The sequence below is a fragment of the Ovis aries genome, chromosome 3 (genome assembly GCF_016772045.2).
Source record: "Ovis aries strain OAR_USU_Benz2616 breed Rambouillet chromosome 3, ARS-UI_Ramb_v3.0, whole genome shotgun sequence".
Taxonomy (NCBI): domain Eukaryota; kingdom Metazoa; phylum Chordata; class Mammalia; order Artiodactyla; family Bovidae; genus Ovis; species Ovis aries.
Genome location: NC_056056.1, coordinates 190,530,398 through 190,546,413, shown reverse-complemented (window position 1 = coordinate 190,546,413; position 16,016 = coordinate 190,530,398). Strand labels below are relative to the sequence as shown.

The following is a 16,016-nucleotide window of genomic DNA, read 5'->3' as shown; positions in this document are numbered from 1 at the left end:
ATGCAACGCTGCTTATAATTTATGAAGTATTTGTTCTGCATATTTGTCTTTTTGACTGGCCTATGAGTTCCTCTGGGACAAGGACTGTGTTTCTGGTCTCTTTCAGGCTTTCAGTTTTGTGCCAGAAACAACGAAAGGCTGTTTCTGGCACAAACTAGGCCTGTGTTGAAAGTTATTGAATTAAACTGGTGCCACAAGGGACTTCAGTCACATAAAGTCTGACACAAAGATGTTTAAAGCAGGGACAAAATGAAATAAAAGAGAAGATTGCCTAACATTTACATATACAAGTTGTTGTTATTATTGTTCGGTCACTAAATTGTATCCCACTCTTTGTGACCCCATGGACTGCAGCATGCCAGGCTTCCCTGTCCTTCACTATCTCCCAGAGTTTGCCAAAACTCATGTCCGTTGAGTCAGTGATGTGATTCAACCATCTCATCCTCTGTCACCCCCTTCTCCTCCTGCCTTCAGTCTTTCCCAGTGTGAGGGGGTTAGGTGTAAAATCTTGCTTTGCAGATTTGATTGTGGAGTTTTCTTAACATTTGAGGTGAACATTTTGAAAGTTTATATTCAAATCATTTATCAGTCAAAGACAATCAACGGAAAGTCTTTGCCTCTCCAATAGCCTTAGGGTGTTTCAGAGACAGTTCTGTTTACAGTGAAGAGGACACTATATTTAGTCTGATTGTTCAGACAGTTTAGAGGCTGGCACTACCATTCTGAATGTTCCTGGGAAATTACTTTATTCATTGGCTTTGCTTTCCTCACCTGAAATAAGTAAATCTTTTTTTTTTTTATCTCATTAAAATCTATTGCATAAGGTTGTGGAGTGAATTAAATGAGACGGTATATAAAAGGGCTTAATAAATTGTAGTGTGCTGTACAGATGTAAGCTATTGTTTTTTGTATTGGATAACTATATATTCAGCAAACTCTTGCTAAACCTTTACCTTTCTGTGGAGTCAATCTTTTCTTGGATAGATTCTCAATATGGTATATGATATATAGCAGCCCTCTATTGAAACCTATTGTATGTTGTGACACCTAATGAGAAGTTCTGTGTTTGATTATGGAAATTTAAATATCTTTATTTTTGCATTGTCTGTGCAGATTTTGGATATGTCCAAGTGATTTCAGTTTTAACTTATTAAATTCTTATTTGTTTTTCTAAATAAATAATAAAAAATATATTTATTAATAAAACTTTTTATTAAAGAGGAACCCGTGTTCCCACTGTATTTTTTGAAAGAGAATAAGTGAATCTAGGGCTTCCCAGGTAGCTCAGTGGTAAAGCATCTGCCTGCCAAGCAGAACATATGGGCTTGATCCCTGGGTTGGGAACATCCCCTGGAGAAGGAAATGGTTACCCACTCCAGTATTCTTGTCTGGGAAATCCCAAGGACAGAGGAGCCTGGCAGGCAACAGTCCATGGGGTTGCAGAGTTGGACATGACTTAGCGACTAAATAACAACAGCAAAAAGTGAATTTACATTCCCACTGCTTTCTTTATTTTTTGAAAGAGAATGAGTAAACCTAATCTCCTAAAGTTCCCTGCAAACTAGGAACTTGATGGGGATTACGAAGCTCAAATGAGACTTTCAAATACTTGTCCTGGCAGACTGGGACCACAGCTTTTTTTGGGGGGATGGGGGGACCACAATTGTGTTAAAGCTCTTTTTGAGCCCCAAGTAAGAAGAGCTGATGTAGATATAATCCCTCAGAACTTTGAGACTTGGGTAAACTTTAAATGTGTTATGGATCTAGCTAGAAAATTGAGAACCATTTTTAAATCAACAGGTCAAAAGTTTTAGGTTGAGTAATAGTTCCATAAATAGAAATGTTGTTTCATGCCCACCTAGAATGCCCACCTAGTTCTGTTTAAAGAAAATTTAAGTTCATGATAGAAACTCTGCCTGCCCTTTAAGATTAGAATTTGTTTTGCCCAAGATTTTATATTTTCTTTCAATATTGGACTTGCAAGTATAGTTAAAATTGGACTTTTTTTTTGAAAGTACAGCTTTGAGTAAGTATGTATATCCATCTGCCCTATAGCATCACATTCCCATATCCTCTCCAAAAGAGCAAAGCAAATATGGGTTCATTTAAAACTGTATGAAAATATTTGCTTAACACAACCTCTCTGGAATGGAAAATGTCAAATTGTTAAACGTATTTCTCTCCCTCTCTTTCTTTTTTTTCCCTTAAGGAGAATGGTGTTGAATACTTATGTTCTGAGAGCCAGCCCCAACCCAGGTTTGCCTGTTTGTCTCTGTGTGTGAATTTGGATGCATATTCCATAATTTCTAAGAGAATTCTTTGGACCCAACACTCCACAAATACTGCTTCTACTCTTTTGACAGGGAATATTCCACCCTCCCCTCCCCTGGTCACACTTCATCCACAGAGAGTACTGTAACTTCAAGTGGTAAGTAGACTAGAAAAGATATAAAATAAGACTGTTAGTCTGTTATATTGAAAATGGATAACGAACGAGAACCTACTGGACAGTGCATGGAACTCTGCTCAATGTTTTGTGCCAGCCTGGATGGGAGTGAGGTTTTGGGGAGAATGGATACCTGTATATGTATGGCTGAGTTCCTTTGCTGTTCACCTGAAGCTATCACAACATGGTTAATCGGCTATGCCCCAATGCAAAATGAAAAGTTTAAAGTTTGGGGGAAAAATAAATAAATATGAGGAAACAGAAAAAAACTCAAGGATATTGTACTAAAGATCCCATATGCAGAAAGCTGTACTCTATTTCAATAAATGGTATATTATTTAAAACTTCCTTTAAAAAATTAGAACGTTGATATTATAACCATAAGCTTGGATATCTTGTGATCTCCTGAGGTATATACAAGTGAAAAGGACGTAAGCAAATAATCTTTTGCATAGTATTCATGCTGTTAGTTTCTTCCTGTTGATAGATTCTGGATCAGAAATTTTGCATATGGCTTCTGGTGACCCTGACTGTAAACCACTCTGTGAGAAAGAGGAAGATAAAAGATCAGCTTCTACTGTGACAAAGATCCCAGGTAAGCTGTTGAAGGGTTCAAGCATAGTTTCCATTCTAAAACATGAAATGAACCTGGAAGCTAGTGGAGTAACTATCATGAGTGGCTGAGTAATATTGTCTTATAAAAGAATTTTGAAGACATAGTCTGAAGAAAAGAACTCTAACAGGTGACCATGGCCTTCACATATGACAATGTGACCAACCTTTTTCCAACTCTATATTTAGAATAAAACTTACTGTGTATTTTAATGGGATTTAAATATCTCCTTATGGCCAAAATTTATTGGACACACCTGAGTCTCAGCTGTGATGCAGTTGTGAAATCACTTACTTAGGAAATTCTCAGAATCCTCATTAGAATTTACTAGGTTAAAAGGATGGACCAGGACTTTTCTGGTGGTCTAGTGATTAAGACTCTGTGCTTACACTACAGGGGCCATGGTTCATTCCCTGGTGGGGGAATTCAGATTCTGCATGCTATGTAGCATGGTCAAAAAATTTTTTTTAAGAAAATAAAAACTGTATATTAAAAGAAAAAAGGATGGACCAATTAGTGACGGTCCACTCAGGAGGCAGAAATTAACTAGACAATGCATTAGATCCTCCTTTTCTGCCATTTGAGTCCAAAAATAAAGTGGTTATTCTCAACCATTCCCTGTTAGGCATCACTACAGTTGATACTCTTGGGAAATGTAGGCTCCCATTTCTACCTAAAGTGTCAATTAAGGAAAATTCATTGAAAGTTAAATTGGCAATTAAATTTGAGATATAGGTGCTAAGTTAAAGGAGCTGTAAGATTGTAGAAATGGAATCCATTCCTTCATTTAACTGAAGAATATGTTTACATTATATCTCACACCAAATAAGAAAAATTTTAAAACTACACCAGGATACCATTTTTTATCTATCATGTAGACAAAGACAGAACAGTTTGTTTGCACACTTCTGCTAAGATTGTTGGAAGAAAAAGAATTCTCATCCATTGCTGCAAGGAATGTAAATTATTATAATTAGTATGGAGAGGAATTTGCCAATATCTACCCAAAATTTAAATGTATGTCAGTTCAGTTCAGTCACTCAGTTGTGTCCGACTCTTTGCAACCCCATGTACTGCAGCACGCCAGGCCTCCCTGTCCATTGCCAACTGCCAGAGTTTACTCAAACTCATATCCATTGAGTTGGTGATGCCATCCAACCATCTCATCCTCTGTCATCTCCTTCTCCTCCTGCCTTCAGTCTTTCCCAGCATCAGGGTCTTTTCAAATGAGTCAGCTCGTTGCATCAGGTGGCCAAAGTATTGGAGTTTCAGCTTCAGCATCAGCCCTTCCAATGAATATTCAGGACTGATTTCCTTTAGGATGGACTGGTTGATCTCCTTGCTGTCCAAGGGACTCTCAAGAGTCTTCTCCAACACCACAGGTCAAAAGCATCAATTCTTTGGCACTCAACTTTCTTTATAGTGCAACTCTCATCCATACCTGACTACTGGAAAAACCATAGGTTTGACTGGATGGACCTTCGTTGGCAAAGTAATGTCTCTGCTTTTTGATATGCTGTCTAGGTTGGTCATAAATGTATGTATCCCATGCTAAAATAATTGGTTTATGGGAATTTATCCTGTAGATCTAAGTACACACATACTATATGACATATATGGAAGTTTATTTACTCCAGCGTTGTTTGTGATAACAAATAATGGAAACAAGTTAACTATCAGTAGAAGACTAACATATTTTGGCATGTCCCAGTAATGGAATACTAATATATATTTGTAAAACATATACAGAAGGGAACTTTTTTCTTGGAAGAATATCAAAGAACTGTTGTTTCTTAGGGAAAAGAACTAGAGTACAAAGCACTATGTATTGTATGTAAATATTTGTGAAAAAAAAAATAGAAAAAAGTTTTTGTACCTATAATACATATATAAAATATCTCTACAAAGCTAGACAGAAATTAGTAACATTGTCTATGAGTCAGGAAACTAGCTTTCTGGTGGGCATGATGAGAGAGAAAATTTTCACTGAAAAACATCTTATACTTTTGATTTATGGACCATATCAATCTACTATCAGTCTTAAAATTTTTTAAATATAAAATTTCCATAGGGAAGATTTTTATGTCTTTGAAGATAGTGGTTACCATTTTGTTCTTATTTCCATATAAATTTTAAAAATTGAGTACATCCTTTAGTTATTCTGTTTTCTTGAAAAGAAAGAAACAAAATCTAACTATTGTTGCTGACCTTTGTGTCTGGACTGAACTAAATTCAGGACAATGGGTCATGTGAAGATGAAAATCATTATCACGTACATTACAGTACAAATAAATACAGGGAAATTACAAAAAGGAATGGCATAAATAAAAACTGCATCTCTTTTTCTTAGTTTGATGACATTTTACTTAGAAAGATCCTGTGTTTTGGAAGGATATCATACTTTGTTATCAGGCATGCATATATAATTTTTTAAAACATGTTTGTCAAGCTATTAAAAAAAAGCTAGCTACCCTGGTAAGGGAAGAGCCAGCTTAGCTGGCTCAGTGGTAAAGAATCTGCCTACCAGTGCAGGAGATCCAGGTTCAGTCCCTGGATCAGGAAGATCCCCTGGAGAAGGAAATGGCAACCCGCTCCAGCAGACCGGCAGGCTACAATCCATGGAGTAGCAAACTAGTTGGGCAGGATTTAGTGACTAAGAAACAACAACTAAGTAATTGTTCATTCTTCTTTCATTCTGTTTCTGTAATTACACTAGTAATGTGTTTGATTGAAAAAGCAGCATCAGCCTTAAAAAATAGTTTAAAAACCCTATTATTTGAAGGCCATACGAGTATTTGTATGGCAGAAGTATTTGTATTTGCACTTTTAATTTATGCCATTCCTTTTTGTAACTTCCTTGTATTTATTTGTACTGTAATGTACTTGATAATGATTTATACAAATATTCATTTAAGAAATGTTACATGGCTAGCTTCTTTGGGAGCACATATTAAACCCTTTCCACTTAGCTGTCTGCCCACATTGCTGCCCTCACTATTTCTTCCTCTTTTCCTGGTAACCCTCCTCGCCCCACAATGTTTGGTGTGTTTCCTCCTTACAGGCGGAAGTCCAGCTCCTGAAAACACTGAACTGCAAGGCTCTGTGACTGAAGAAAAAAGCATGTTGATTCAGGTAATATATACGTGTTAACAAGAAAAGTAGTGATACATTACAGTGGTAGAACTGTCCCTTTAAGTTTGCAAAGTACTCTTAAAAGCATTATTTCAATGTATCCTTTCAAAATATTATGAGGTTCCTAGAATTTAGTTATAGCAATATTTTATAGATGAAGAAGTTGAAGCCAGAGCATCCAGGGTCATGCAGTCGAGTCAGAGGTAGGACCTCCTGACTCCACACTGGTTTTTCTTTCATTCATTCTTGCATTTGTTAACTCATTTATCCATTAAAGGTCTACTGGAAACAAGCTAAATATCTATCTCTAAAGTCCTCTTACATAAATGAATGCATTAATAAATAAGGCTAAATAAAAGTGATACCTATCTTAAAAATATTCTATAATTAAGGGAAGAAACATACAATTCCTCAGTAATTAGACTGCAGTTAAACTAACATTGATTTAGTTCAGCCTATTTGATTATAAGAAACAGAGACTCATGTAACTATTAATAACCCAGGTTGAGAGAAGGTTGTGACACGTATACATTTGAAGTAATGAGATAAAAATTTTATGCTAAAGGGAGTAGAGTAATTGGATATGGGGTTTGGGATAATTCTTTGTGATATAAATTATACCTAAAGTGTAGTGTTAGCTAGCAGACATGCCCAAAATAGTTGCCTCTTATTAAAAAATGGACAGAGGAAAATTCAAATCCTCTAGTCTTTCAAGTTGGAGAAGGCAATGGCACCCCACTCCAGTACTCTTGCCTGGAAAATCCCATGGATGGAGGAGCCTGGTGGGCTGCAGTCCATGGGGTCGCGAAGAGTTGGACACAACTGAGCGACTTCACTTTCACTTTTCACTTTCATGCATTGGAGAAGGAAATGGTAACCCACTCCAGTGTTCTTGCCTGGAGAATCCCAGGGACGGGGGAGCCTGGTGGGCTGCTGTCTATGGGGTCGCACAGAGTCGGACATGACTGAAGTGACAGGAGCAGTAGCAGCAGCAGCAGCAGTCTTTCATAGTAGTCTTTTGAGAAATCATTTTTTTTCTCATTTCAAAAATAAAAAAAACACTTAAATAATGGATTAGAAAATGTAGTAATGGAAGTAGGGGACTGGTTAGAATGCTATTGGAATAATTCAGGCAAGCTATGAAGATAGTATGAATTTAGTGATAATGAAAAAAATGAGACTTATTTGAGAGGTATTTACGGAATAACATTCACAGTACATAGTGACTGATAATCAGGGGCCTGTGAAAAGGTAAATACTCAGGTTTACAGCTTAACCTACAGAATGAGTAGAACAACAGGAGAGTAGGAAAGAGTAAGAAGAATTTGTGGGGTAAATTTAATTAATTTGAAATAAGTCAAGTTTCAGGTTGATATGTGATATCATCAACATCCTGTAAGGAGATTTTATAGATAAGCTATATTCATAAACTCATCAATAGGACTCTGGGGACAGAGACATATTTGTGAGTTACCAGCAAAAAAACCAAGCATGTGGATGAGATTTCCCCAGAAAGGAGAGCAGGCAGAGAGAGCGAACAGAGGATAATGGACTCTTGATGATTCCAGTGTCAAATAAGAGGAGGCCAGTGGCGAGGGAGATGGAGAAAGAGCTATTGCAGTGACTGGGGGACATCAGGAAAGGGAAGCCAAGGGCTGAAAACCTTCAAGGAGGGGATTCTAGATCATTTGAGATGCTACAGTGAGCTTAAGTAAGATACTGACTGAAAATTATTCATTGGGTTTGGCAGTAGGGAGGTCACTGATAACTGGGGAGGGCACGTTCCTAGGAGTGTTGGGTGCAGGGGCAGAGTAGTTCACAGACCACAAATGGGAAATGAAGAACTGGAACAACTCTGCAACAGTGTCCAACAGTGGCCAACTCTTCCCAGAAGAAGCATAGCCAGGAAGCACAGAAGAAGAGGAAAATGACATGACCGGAAGACATCATAGGATTAAGAGAGGATTAAAAAAATTAAGATTGTGTAAATAGTGATACAAATGATCCAGTATTTTACCTGCATTATTGCATTTGTTATATTTTATCAAAATCTTAGTTTCAGTTGTCCAAAAATGATATGATGTGGTATCCAGGGCCCTACGAAGGAAATCTGTCTTGGCCAAAATAAGGAAATATGGAAAAATTTTGAGAATGTTGAATAATAATTATCTGAAAATAATTGTAACCTATAGCTTCTCCTTTAGATTTCCGCAGGCAGTAGAGTACAACTCCTGTTATGGTGATTCTTATTGTGAAGATGCCTTTGTAGGACAGTTGGTCAGTGACTGTAGAGTATATTCAGATGGAGTAAAAGCCAAACATAGCACAATATATATTTTTTGAAGTATAATTGCTTTACAATGTTCTGTTAGTTTCTGCTGTACAATAAAATGAATCAGCTGTATACATACATAGATCCCTTCCCTCTTAGACCTCCCTCCCACTCCTTCCCCATCCCACCTCCTAGGTCATCGCAGAGCACTGAGTTAAGCTCCGTGTGTTATACAGCAGATTCCTTCCACTGGCTATCTGTTTTACACATGGTACTGCATATATGTCAGTCCTAATCTCCCAAGTCGTCCCACTCTCCCCATCTACCCCTGTACCACATGTCCGTTCCCTACATCTGAGTCTCCTTTTAGCAGTTATTTTGTCAAAATTTCCCCAACAACCCATTTGGAATGCTGCGTGTGAAAGTCCTAGATTACCACCCTCTTTTCATTCATTCAGTCCCGCCTCTCCCTCAAGCTCCAACTTGTTCTTTGCCTGCGGAGACATTCCATGCTTCTCAAGCCATACGTCTCTCTCCTCCCTTTGCAAAGCATATATTTGTATCTCATTTGGCAGGCACTTAATCCTAGTCTTCTTTGTGGTAATTGGTATCCCATTTGCAGCTTTTCAGGTATTTCTGGTTTTTTTATGCCTCAACTAGACTGGAAACCCCCTTGGAGCCAGTCCTCTTTTCTTAATCCCTAACACAGTTCATGGCATACTTTATTTTTGAACAGGGTAGGGCAGGAGAGGACAGGAAGCCAAGAAATGATTGGATACGAAGGATTTCCACTCTATGTACAGCAATAAAATCTCCTTATGTTTTTAGGAAGCCAAAAAGGAACCAGAAACAATAGATGAGCACAGAAAAGAATGTGCTGCAGGAGGTAAGGAATGTTCTCTTCCAACCCTGCATATTAACTTTCATTCCCTGCTGGTAGGTTTTACAGGAGAGATCTTTTTCAGTAAAGAAATGGCAAGCCAACTCTTTGTGACCCTGTGGACTATAGCCTACCAGGCTCCCCTGTCCATGGGATTCTTCAGACAAGAATACTGGAGTGGGTTGCCATTTTCTTCTCCAGGGGACCTTCCTGACCCAGGGACTGAACCTGAGTCTCCTGCATTGCAGGCAGATTCTTTACCATCTGAGCTACCTGGGAAGCCCCCTATAACTCTGCATCTGTAGATAAGACCAGCCAAATACAACTAATTTTGATTCAATTTGTATCATTTTCAGAATGCCATATTTACATTGCATTGCCTGTTAAGCCTAAAGGTCTGGTAATAACTAGTACCCTATTGTGAACTAAAAGCTGTGCCAATGTTGGGACTTCCCTGAAGATCAGTGGCCAGAACTCCACACTCCCAGTGCAGTGGGCCTGGGTTCAATTCCTGGTCAGGGAACTAGATCCCACATGGCACAGCTAAGAGTTTACATACCTCAGCTAAACATACTGCATGCCTTAAGGAAGATCGCAGATCCTGTGTGCTGCCAACTAATACACCATGTAGCCAAATAAATAAATATTTTAGAAATGCCAATGTTAGTAGTGAATTCTCAGCAGCTCTAATCTAAGATCTTTTTTATTGTCCCATCTAAAAGCAAATAAGCCAGTATTTAAAGAATGAGTTTTCATTTGCTTCTCTCCCCATCTTCCTGTTAGGATGGAACAGTGGATAGAGTTCCACCTTTGGAAATCAAACACTATGCTCAGTCACTCTTACTTGCTGTGACTTCGGAAAGTTGTTTAACCTGAGTCTTAATTTCCTCATTTGCAAAGTGGAAATGATGAGTAAAAAACAATGTGGTGGTGCTTTAGTCGCTCAGTCGTGTCTGACTCTTGCGACCCCATGGACTGTAGACCCCCAGGCTCCTCTGTCCATGGGATTCTCCAGGCAAGAATACTGGAGTAGGGTGCCATTTCCTTGGTAGCTCAGCTGGTAAAGAATCTGCCTGCAGTGCAGGAGACCCCTGTTTGATTCCTGGGTCAGGAAGATCCTCTTTAGAAGAGAGAGGCTACCCACTCCAGTATTCTCGGGCTTCCCTGGTGGCTCAGCTGGTAAAGAATCTGCCTGCAATGTGGCAGACCTGGGTTCAATCCCTGGGTTGAGAAGTTACCCTGGAAAAGGGAATAACTACCCACTCCAGTATCCTGGCATGAGAATTCCATGGACAGTATAGTCCATGGGGTCACAAAGAGTTGGACATGACTGAGCGACTTCCGCTTTCAAAAATCAATGTACCCTTTATGAATAGACTGTGCTAAGTACTAGGCAGAATTCTTTATGTGCATAGTTCCATTCAGTTCTCCCCAATGCCTGTTTGAAATAGGTAAGCTGTGATTCAGTTTCATAGCATATAAACTGTAGGTAAGAAGAGAACCTACCACAGAAGGCTGGCTGTGAGGATTGAGTAAATGATATAAAAAGCACTTAGAAAAGTGCCTGATGAAAGTTCTCATAAAAACTACTATAGAAAAATCATCCTTATTTTGTGGATGGTTTGATGAAGTTGTGACTACTTGTTCCAAGTAACTTAGTTATAAGGATCAAAGTGTTGACTGAAAAAAAAAGCACAACGTAAACTTTGAGAATTACATTTTTTCTGGTAGATTTATTAAGGACTTAAGCCTGGGATATAGCGTCTCAGCTCTGAGGAACTGCTCCAAAGAGGTAAAGGAAGAGACAGGATATATAGGAGTTTTGCCAAAAAGCAAAAACAACAAAAAACCACCAGGCCATCCAACATCAAAGACTACTGCTAATTGTAAAAAACCCCAGACATCTCAAGTTAATGAATTTAGCACTTTTCTGTGCATGGGAAGATACAAGAGTCTGGACTTATTACAATCATTCCTTTGTTATGCACCTGAACTGTCTAAGGCCAATATCCTGCTTTTCTCCATCTTAAATCCCCGATGGCTTGATGGCAACATCTTTTGTTTACTGGCAACATTACGTGACATTCTTTGTCCACAAAAGCTAGAATTTAAACTAGGATTTTTCAACTCTAAATCTAATGCTGTTAATAACTAATATTGTGTTCTTTGCAAAATAGTGAAGAGTATCATTAATATGTGTAAAGAGTCTTATTCTGGGATTGGCCTGTAGTAAACCTGTGGGAAATGATTGGGATGTCATATTTATACCGGCTACCTTATGCGAAGAGCTGACTCGTTGGAAAAAACCTGATGCTGGGAAAGACTGAAGGAAAGAGGAGAACGGGGTGACAGAGGATGAGATGGTGAGATAACATCATTGACTCAGTGGACATGAGTTTGAGAAAACTCAAGGAGATAGAGAAGGATAGGGAAGCCTGGAGTGCTGCAGTCCATGGGGTTGCAACGAGTCAGACATGACTTAGCCACTGAACAACAACAATCATGTTTATTCTTACTGTTATTGTTACTATTATTATTATTATACTATTAATATTATTACTACTACTATAGTCATTACTCTTCTTGTTGTTGCTGCTTTTAAACCCTTGATATGTAGAAGGACCAGGGTACCAGAGGAAGGTATGCATTTAACCATGGAATCAAATTAAATAAACATTCAAATACAGGAAGAACAAACTGGGCTGTCCCTTGACTCTGAGACATCTTCAGGTTTCAAAGACTATTCACATGCTGAAATGTGAGCCAGTAATTTTAACGTCATCATAATCCCCAAAGCATAACGTAGCACAACATTATCTTATATTAATATTTAAGCAGATGTATTATTAGCTGAGAGACACCCCAGGTGGCTCACTGGGAAAGGATCCACCTGCCAATGCAGGAGACAAAGGTTCAGTTCCTGGGTTGGCAAGATCCCCTGGAGGAGGAAACGTCTACCCACTCCAGTGTTCTTGCCTGGAGAATCCCAGGGATGATGGAGCCTGGTGGGCTGCAGTCCATGGGATCACAAACAGTCAGGTATGACTGAGCATGCACGCATGCATTTTTAGCTAGCAAGCTTCTCAGACATATGTCAATGAAATGCCTTTGTTTATTGGAGCAAGGACATAACAACATTTGGTTGAATGTGCCCTTAGCTATTAATCCTTTTTAACCAAACACTGTTCTATCATCTTTAATAGGTGCTGCTCTTTCCTCTGTTCCTGTGAAGTCAGTTAACTTTAGACAAAGTGACAAGTAAGTTCTTCCTCTTACAGCATGCTCACATTTTTTGTTTCTGTTGAACTATGTTTGACTAAGTTCTTTCTCTTATTCTGTAGCACTTCTGCTAATGAGAAGGAGGTAGAGGTAAGTTTCAAGCAAATATTTTTTTCTTTAATAAAAAAAGTGTTTCAGAATCACTTGCCTACAGTCCCTGTATGCTTTGCTTTTTCATAAACTGTCCTACGTGTGTTGTCTTTTGGCTTGGCCATGACAAAGTACAGGTAAAGCTCATGCATGCTAGCATTATGTCACTGGGAGGAGAAAGATATGCTTCAGTGTAATTTGGTATTAAGCTAACATATTTGACTATATCCAACGTTCTCCCCTCACCTTCACATTATTTTGACAATAGGCTGAATTTCTCAGATTATCTTTGGCATTTAAATGTGACTGGTTCACCTTGGAGAAAAGAGTGAAGCTTGAAGAAAGATCCCGTGACTTGGCTGAAGAAAATTTGAAGAAAGAAATCACTAACTGTTTAAAACTGTTAGAGGTAAGAACCCTAACATTTGGGAACTATAGGTTTGTTATATTATTAATAAAGTTTTCAAAACTTCATGAGTTTATTTGTATAACTAAAACTGTCACCAGGTACCAAACCCTGTCTGACTCAAATGTGAATTAAATAGGAGGTAAGAAGTCCCAATCAAGCTAAGATAAAAGGTTCACCAATAGAAGGGTGTAAGCAGTAAAACAAAGTAAAACAAATGTGTTTAAAGCAGTTATGTGAATCTTCTGCCATCTCTCTAGATCTTCAAATAGATTTCAGGTAGAAGAGTAAGCAGAAAACAATTTTAAGCTTCAAAGACGATAATCCAAAGGACATTTCCATTGAATTAACTGAGAAAAGAGGATGGTGACTGATTTCAGTCTTGTTAGATAATGGACAGACCCTTCTGGAAGGTACACAGAAATGTAATAGCTACTATTCTTCTATTTTGTGAAGTCACCATAAATAACAGATGGGTTGGAAAATTAAAATGGCTAGTTTTTGCGAAAGAAAAGTAAAGAAGCCATGTTCTGTTTTTATTGTGGTTTAAAAAAACTCATAATGTAAAATTTACCATAATAACAATTTTAAGTGTACATTAGTAGTGTTGAGTATATTCACTTTGTTATGAAACAGAGCTTCAGAACTTTCTTATCTTGCTTACTGAAACTCTATGTCCATTAAACTACTTCCCCTTTCTCCTTCTCTCAGCCTCTGGTAATCACCATCCTATTTTCTGTTTCTGTGAATTTGACTACTTTAGATAGCTTATGTAAGTGGAATCATACAGTATTTGTCTTTTTGTAACTGGCTTATTTTTCTTAACTTAATGTCCTCAGAGTTCATCCATGTTGTAGCATGTGGCAGGATTTCCTTCCTTTAAAACTGAATAAAATATTCCATTGTATGCACAGACCACATTTTGTTTATCCATTTGTTTATTGATGGACCTTTGAGTTGCTTCCACCTCTTGACTGTTGTGAACATTGAACATTTTTGCTATGAAATATTGGTGTGCAAATATCTCTTCAAGACCCTGCTTTCAATTCCTTTAGAAATATGCCCAGATGTTGGATTGCTGGATCATATCAAGTTCCATTTCTTAAGTTTTTGAGGAGCCAACATACTGTTTTGCACAGCGGTTACACCATTTTATAGTCCTACTAACAATGTACCAAGGTTCCAATTTCTCTATATCTTGGCCAACGTGTTATTTTCTGATTTCTGATAGTAGCTATTCTAATAGGTGCAAGATGATATCTCATTGTGGTTTTGACTTGCATTTCTGATGATTAGTATTTGAAGCATCTTTCATATGCTTACAGGCCATTTGTGTATCATCTTTGGAGCATGTCTGTTCAAGTCCTTTGCCAAAATTAAAGTAATAGATATGATTTGCAAATATTTTCTCCCATTTCGTGGGTTGCCTCTTCATTCTGTTGATTATGTCCTTTGATGCACAAAAGTTTGTAAGTTTGATGTAGTGCTCTTTGTCTACTTTTGCTTTTGTTGTCCATGCTTTTGGTATCATATTCAAGAAATCATTGCCAACTCCATTGTCAGGAAGCTTTTCCGCTATGGTTTTCTTCTAGAGCTATTTTCCGGCGCTATATGGTTTGGGGTCTTCAATCCATTTTGGATTGATTTTTTTATATAGTGTAAAATAAGAGTCCAACTTTACTGTTTTGCAGTTTTCCAGCATCATTTATTAAAGAGACTATTCTTTCTCCATTTTGTAGTCTTGGCACCCTTGTCAAAGATCATTTGACCATATGACCATTTGACCATGTGTAGGTTTATTTCTGGGCCTACTATTCTGTTCTATTTGTCTGTCTTTATGCCAATACCATACTGTTTTGGTTACTGTAGCTTTGTAATGTACTTTGAAACCAAGACCTGGGATACCTTTAGCTTTGTACTTTTGTTTTCAAAATTGTTTTGCTCTTCAGAGTCCGTTGAGATGCCATATGAATTTCAGGATGAGTTTTTCTGTTTCTGCCAAAAAAAAAAATCCACTGGGATTTTGATAGAGATTATATTGATTTGTTAATTGATTTGACTAGTATGGACAGTGAGACAAATGGCTTTCCATCAGGAAAGCCTTAGGAAAGCCATCATCTTAGATTAATGGCACAGGTTTAAGATAAATATTCACAAGGCAATACAGGCCTACTTACCTGACCAGCCGAGGCTCACCTTGTCATCAATGGAACAGCAAATATAGTGGTCAGAGTCAAATATAATTTGAGTATATTTTTACTACTTTTCTTAAAAGTTCAAACTGTGTTCTTCATATAGTGCATTCATTTATAGGAATAATTTCTTTACCACTGCCAATTAATTATATCCCATCCCATTAATTGTAGAAGAAAGATAGAAACACACATGAAGGGGTGGCAAATTTGGGAAGTTAAAGTGGAGGAGATCAAAATTGTATAACAGATTTTACGAACACCTCCATAGGTCTACTTGATAGCCAACAAAGGTCGTAATATTTCAGTGGCATTCATTATTTGTCTTTACTGCTGCTTTTCACCTTCCACAGAGATAACAGAGTCACGTGAATTTACAACATAGTCAGCATTTAGAATCACTTGCTGAATTCTTGGGGTTGATACTTTCTAATACGTTACTTTCTGTGCAGTCTCTGACATCTCTTTGTGAAGATGACAGCCAGGCCCAGGAAATCATTAAGAAGCTGGAGAAGAGCATAACGTTCCTCAGCCAGTGCACAACACGAGTGGCCAGTAGGGCTGAGATGCTGGGAGCCATTAATCAGGTAACTTGTCTCCACTTCTCTAGTTACAATGAAATTACTGAAAGGATTTATTATCTGTAACATTATGGATTGTATTTCTAGGAAAGTACTCTATTTGATCACTTCAGAATATTTTTGGT

At 37.9% G+C, this 16,016-nt stretch overlaps 1 protein-coding gene across 1 annotated transcript in view; it reads left to right on the top strand.

Moving 5' to 3' along the window:
- IRAG2 (inositol 1,4,5-triphosphate receptor associated 2) overlaps nucleotides 1-16,016 on the top strand; it is a 112,035-nt gene that overhangs the window by 80,611 nt on the left and 15,408 nt on the right. Inside the window, exons 25-33 of the mRNA XM_027967817.3 lie at nucleotides 2,210-2,256; nucleotides 2,364-2,428; nucleotides 2,934-3,041; nucleotides 6,121-6,191; nucleotides 9,292-9,349; nucleotides 12,547-12,601; nucleotides 12,685-12,712; nucleotides 12,981-13,121; nucleotides 15,763-15,897. Coding sequence (XP_027823618.2) covers nucleotides 2,210-2,256; nucleotides 2,364-2,428; nucleotides 2,934-3,041; nucleotides 6,121-6,191; nucleotides 9,292-9,349; nucleotides 12,547-12,601; nucleotides 12,685-12,712; nucleotides 12,981-13,121; nucleotides 15,763-15,897 — 708 coding nt within the window. The remainder of the gene's footprint in view (nucleotides 1-2,209; nucleotides 2,257-2,363; nucleotides 2,429-2,933; nucleotides 3,042-6,120; nucleotides 6,192-9,291; nucleotides 9,350-12,546; nucleotides 12,602-12,684; nucleotides 12,713-12,980; nucleotides 13,122-15,762; nucleotides 15,898-16,016) is intronic.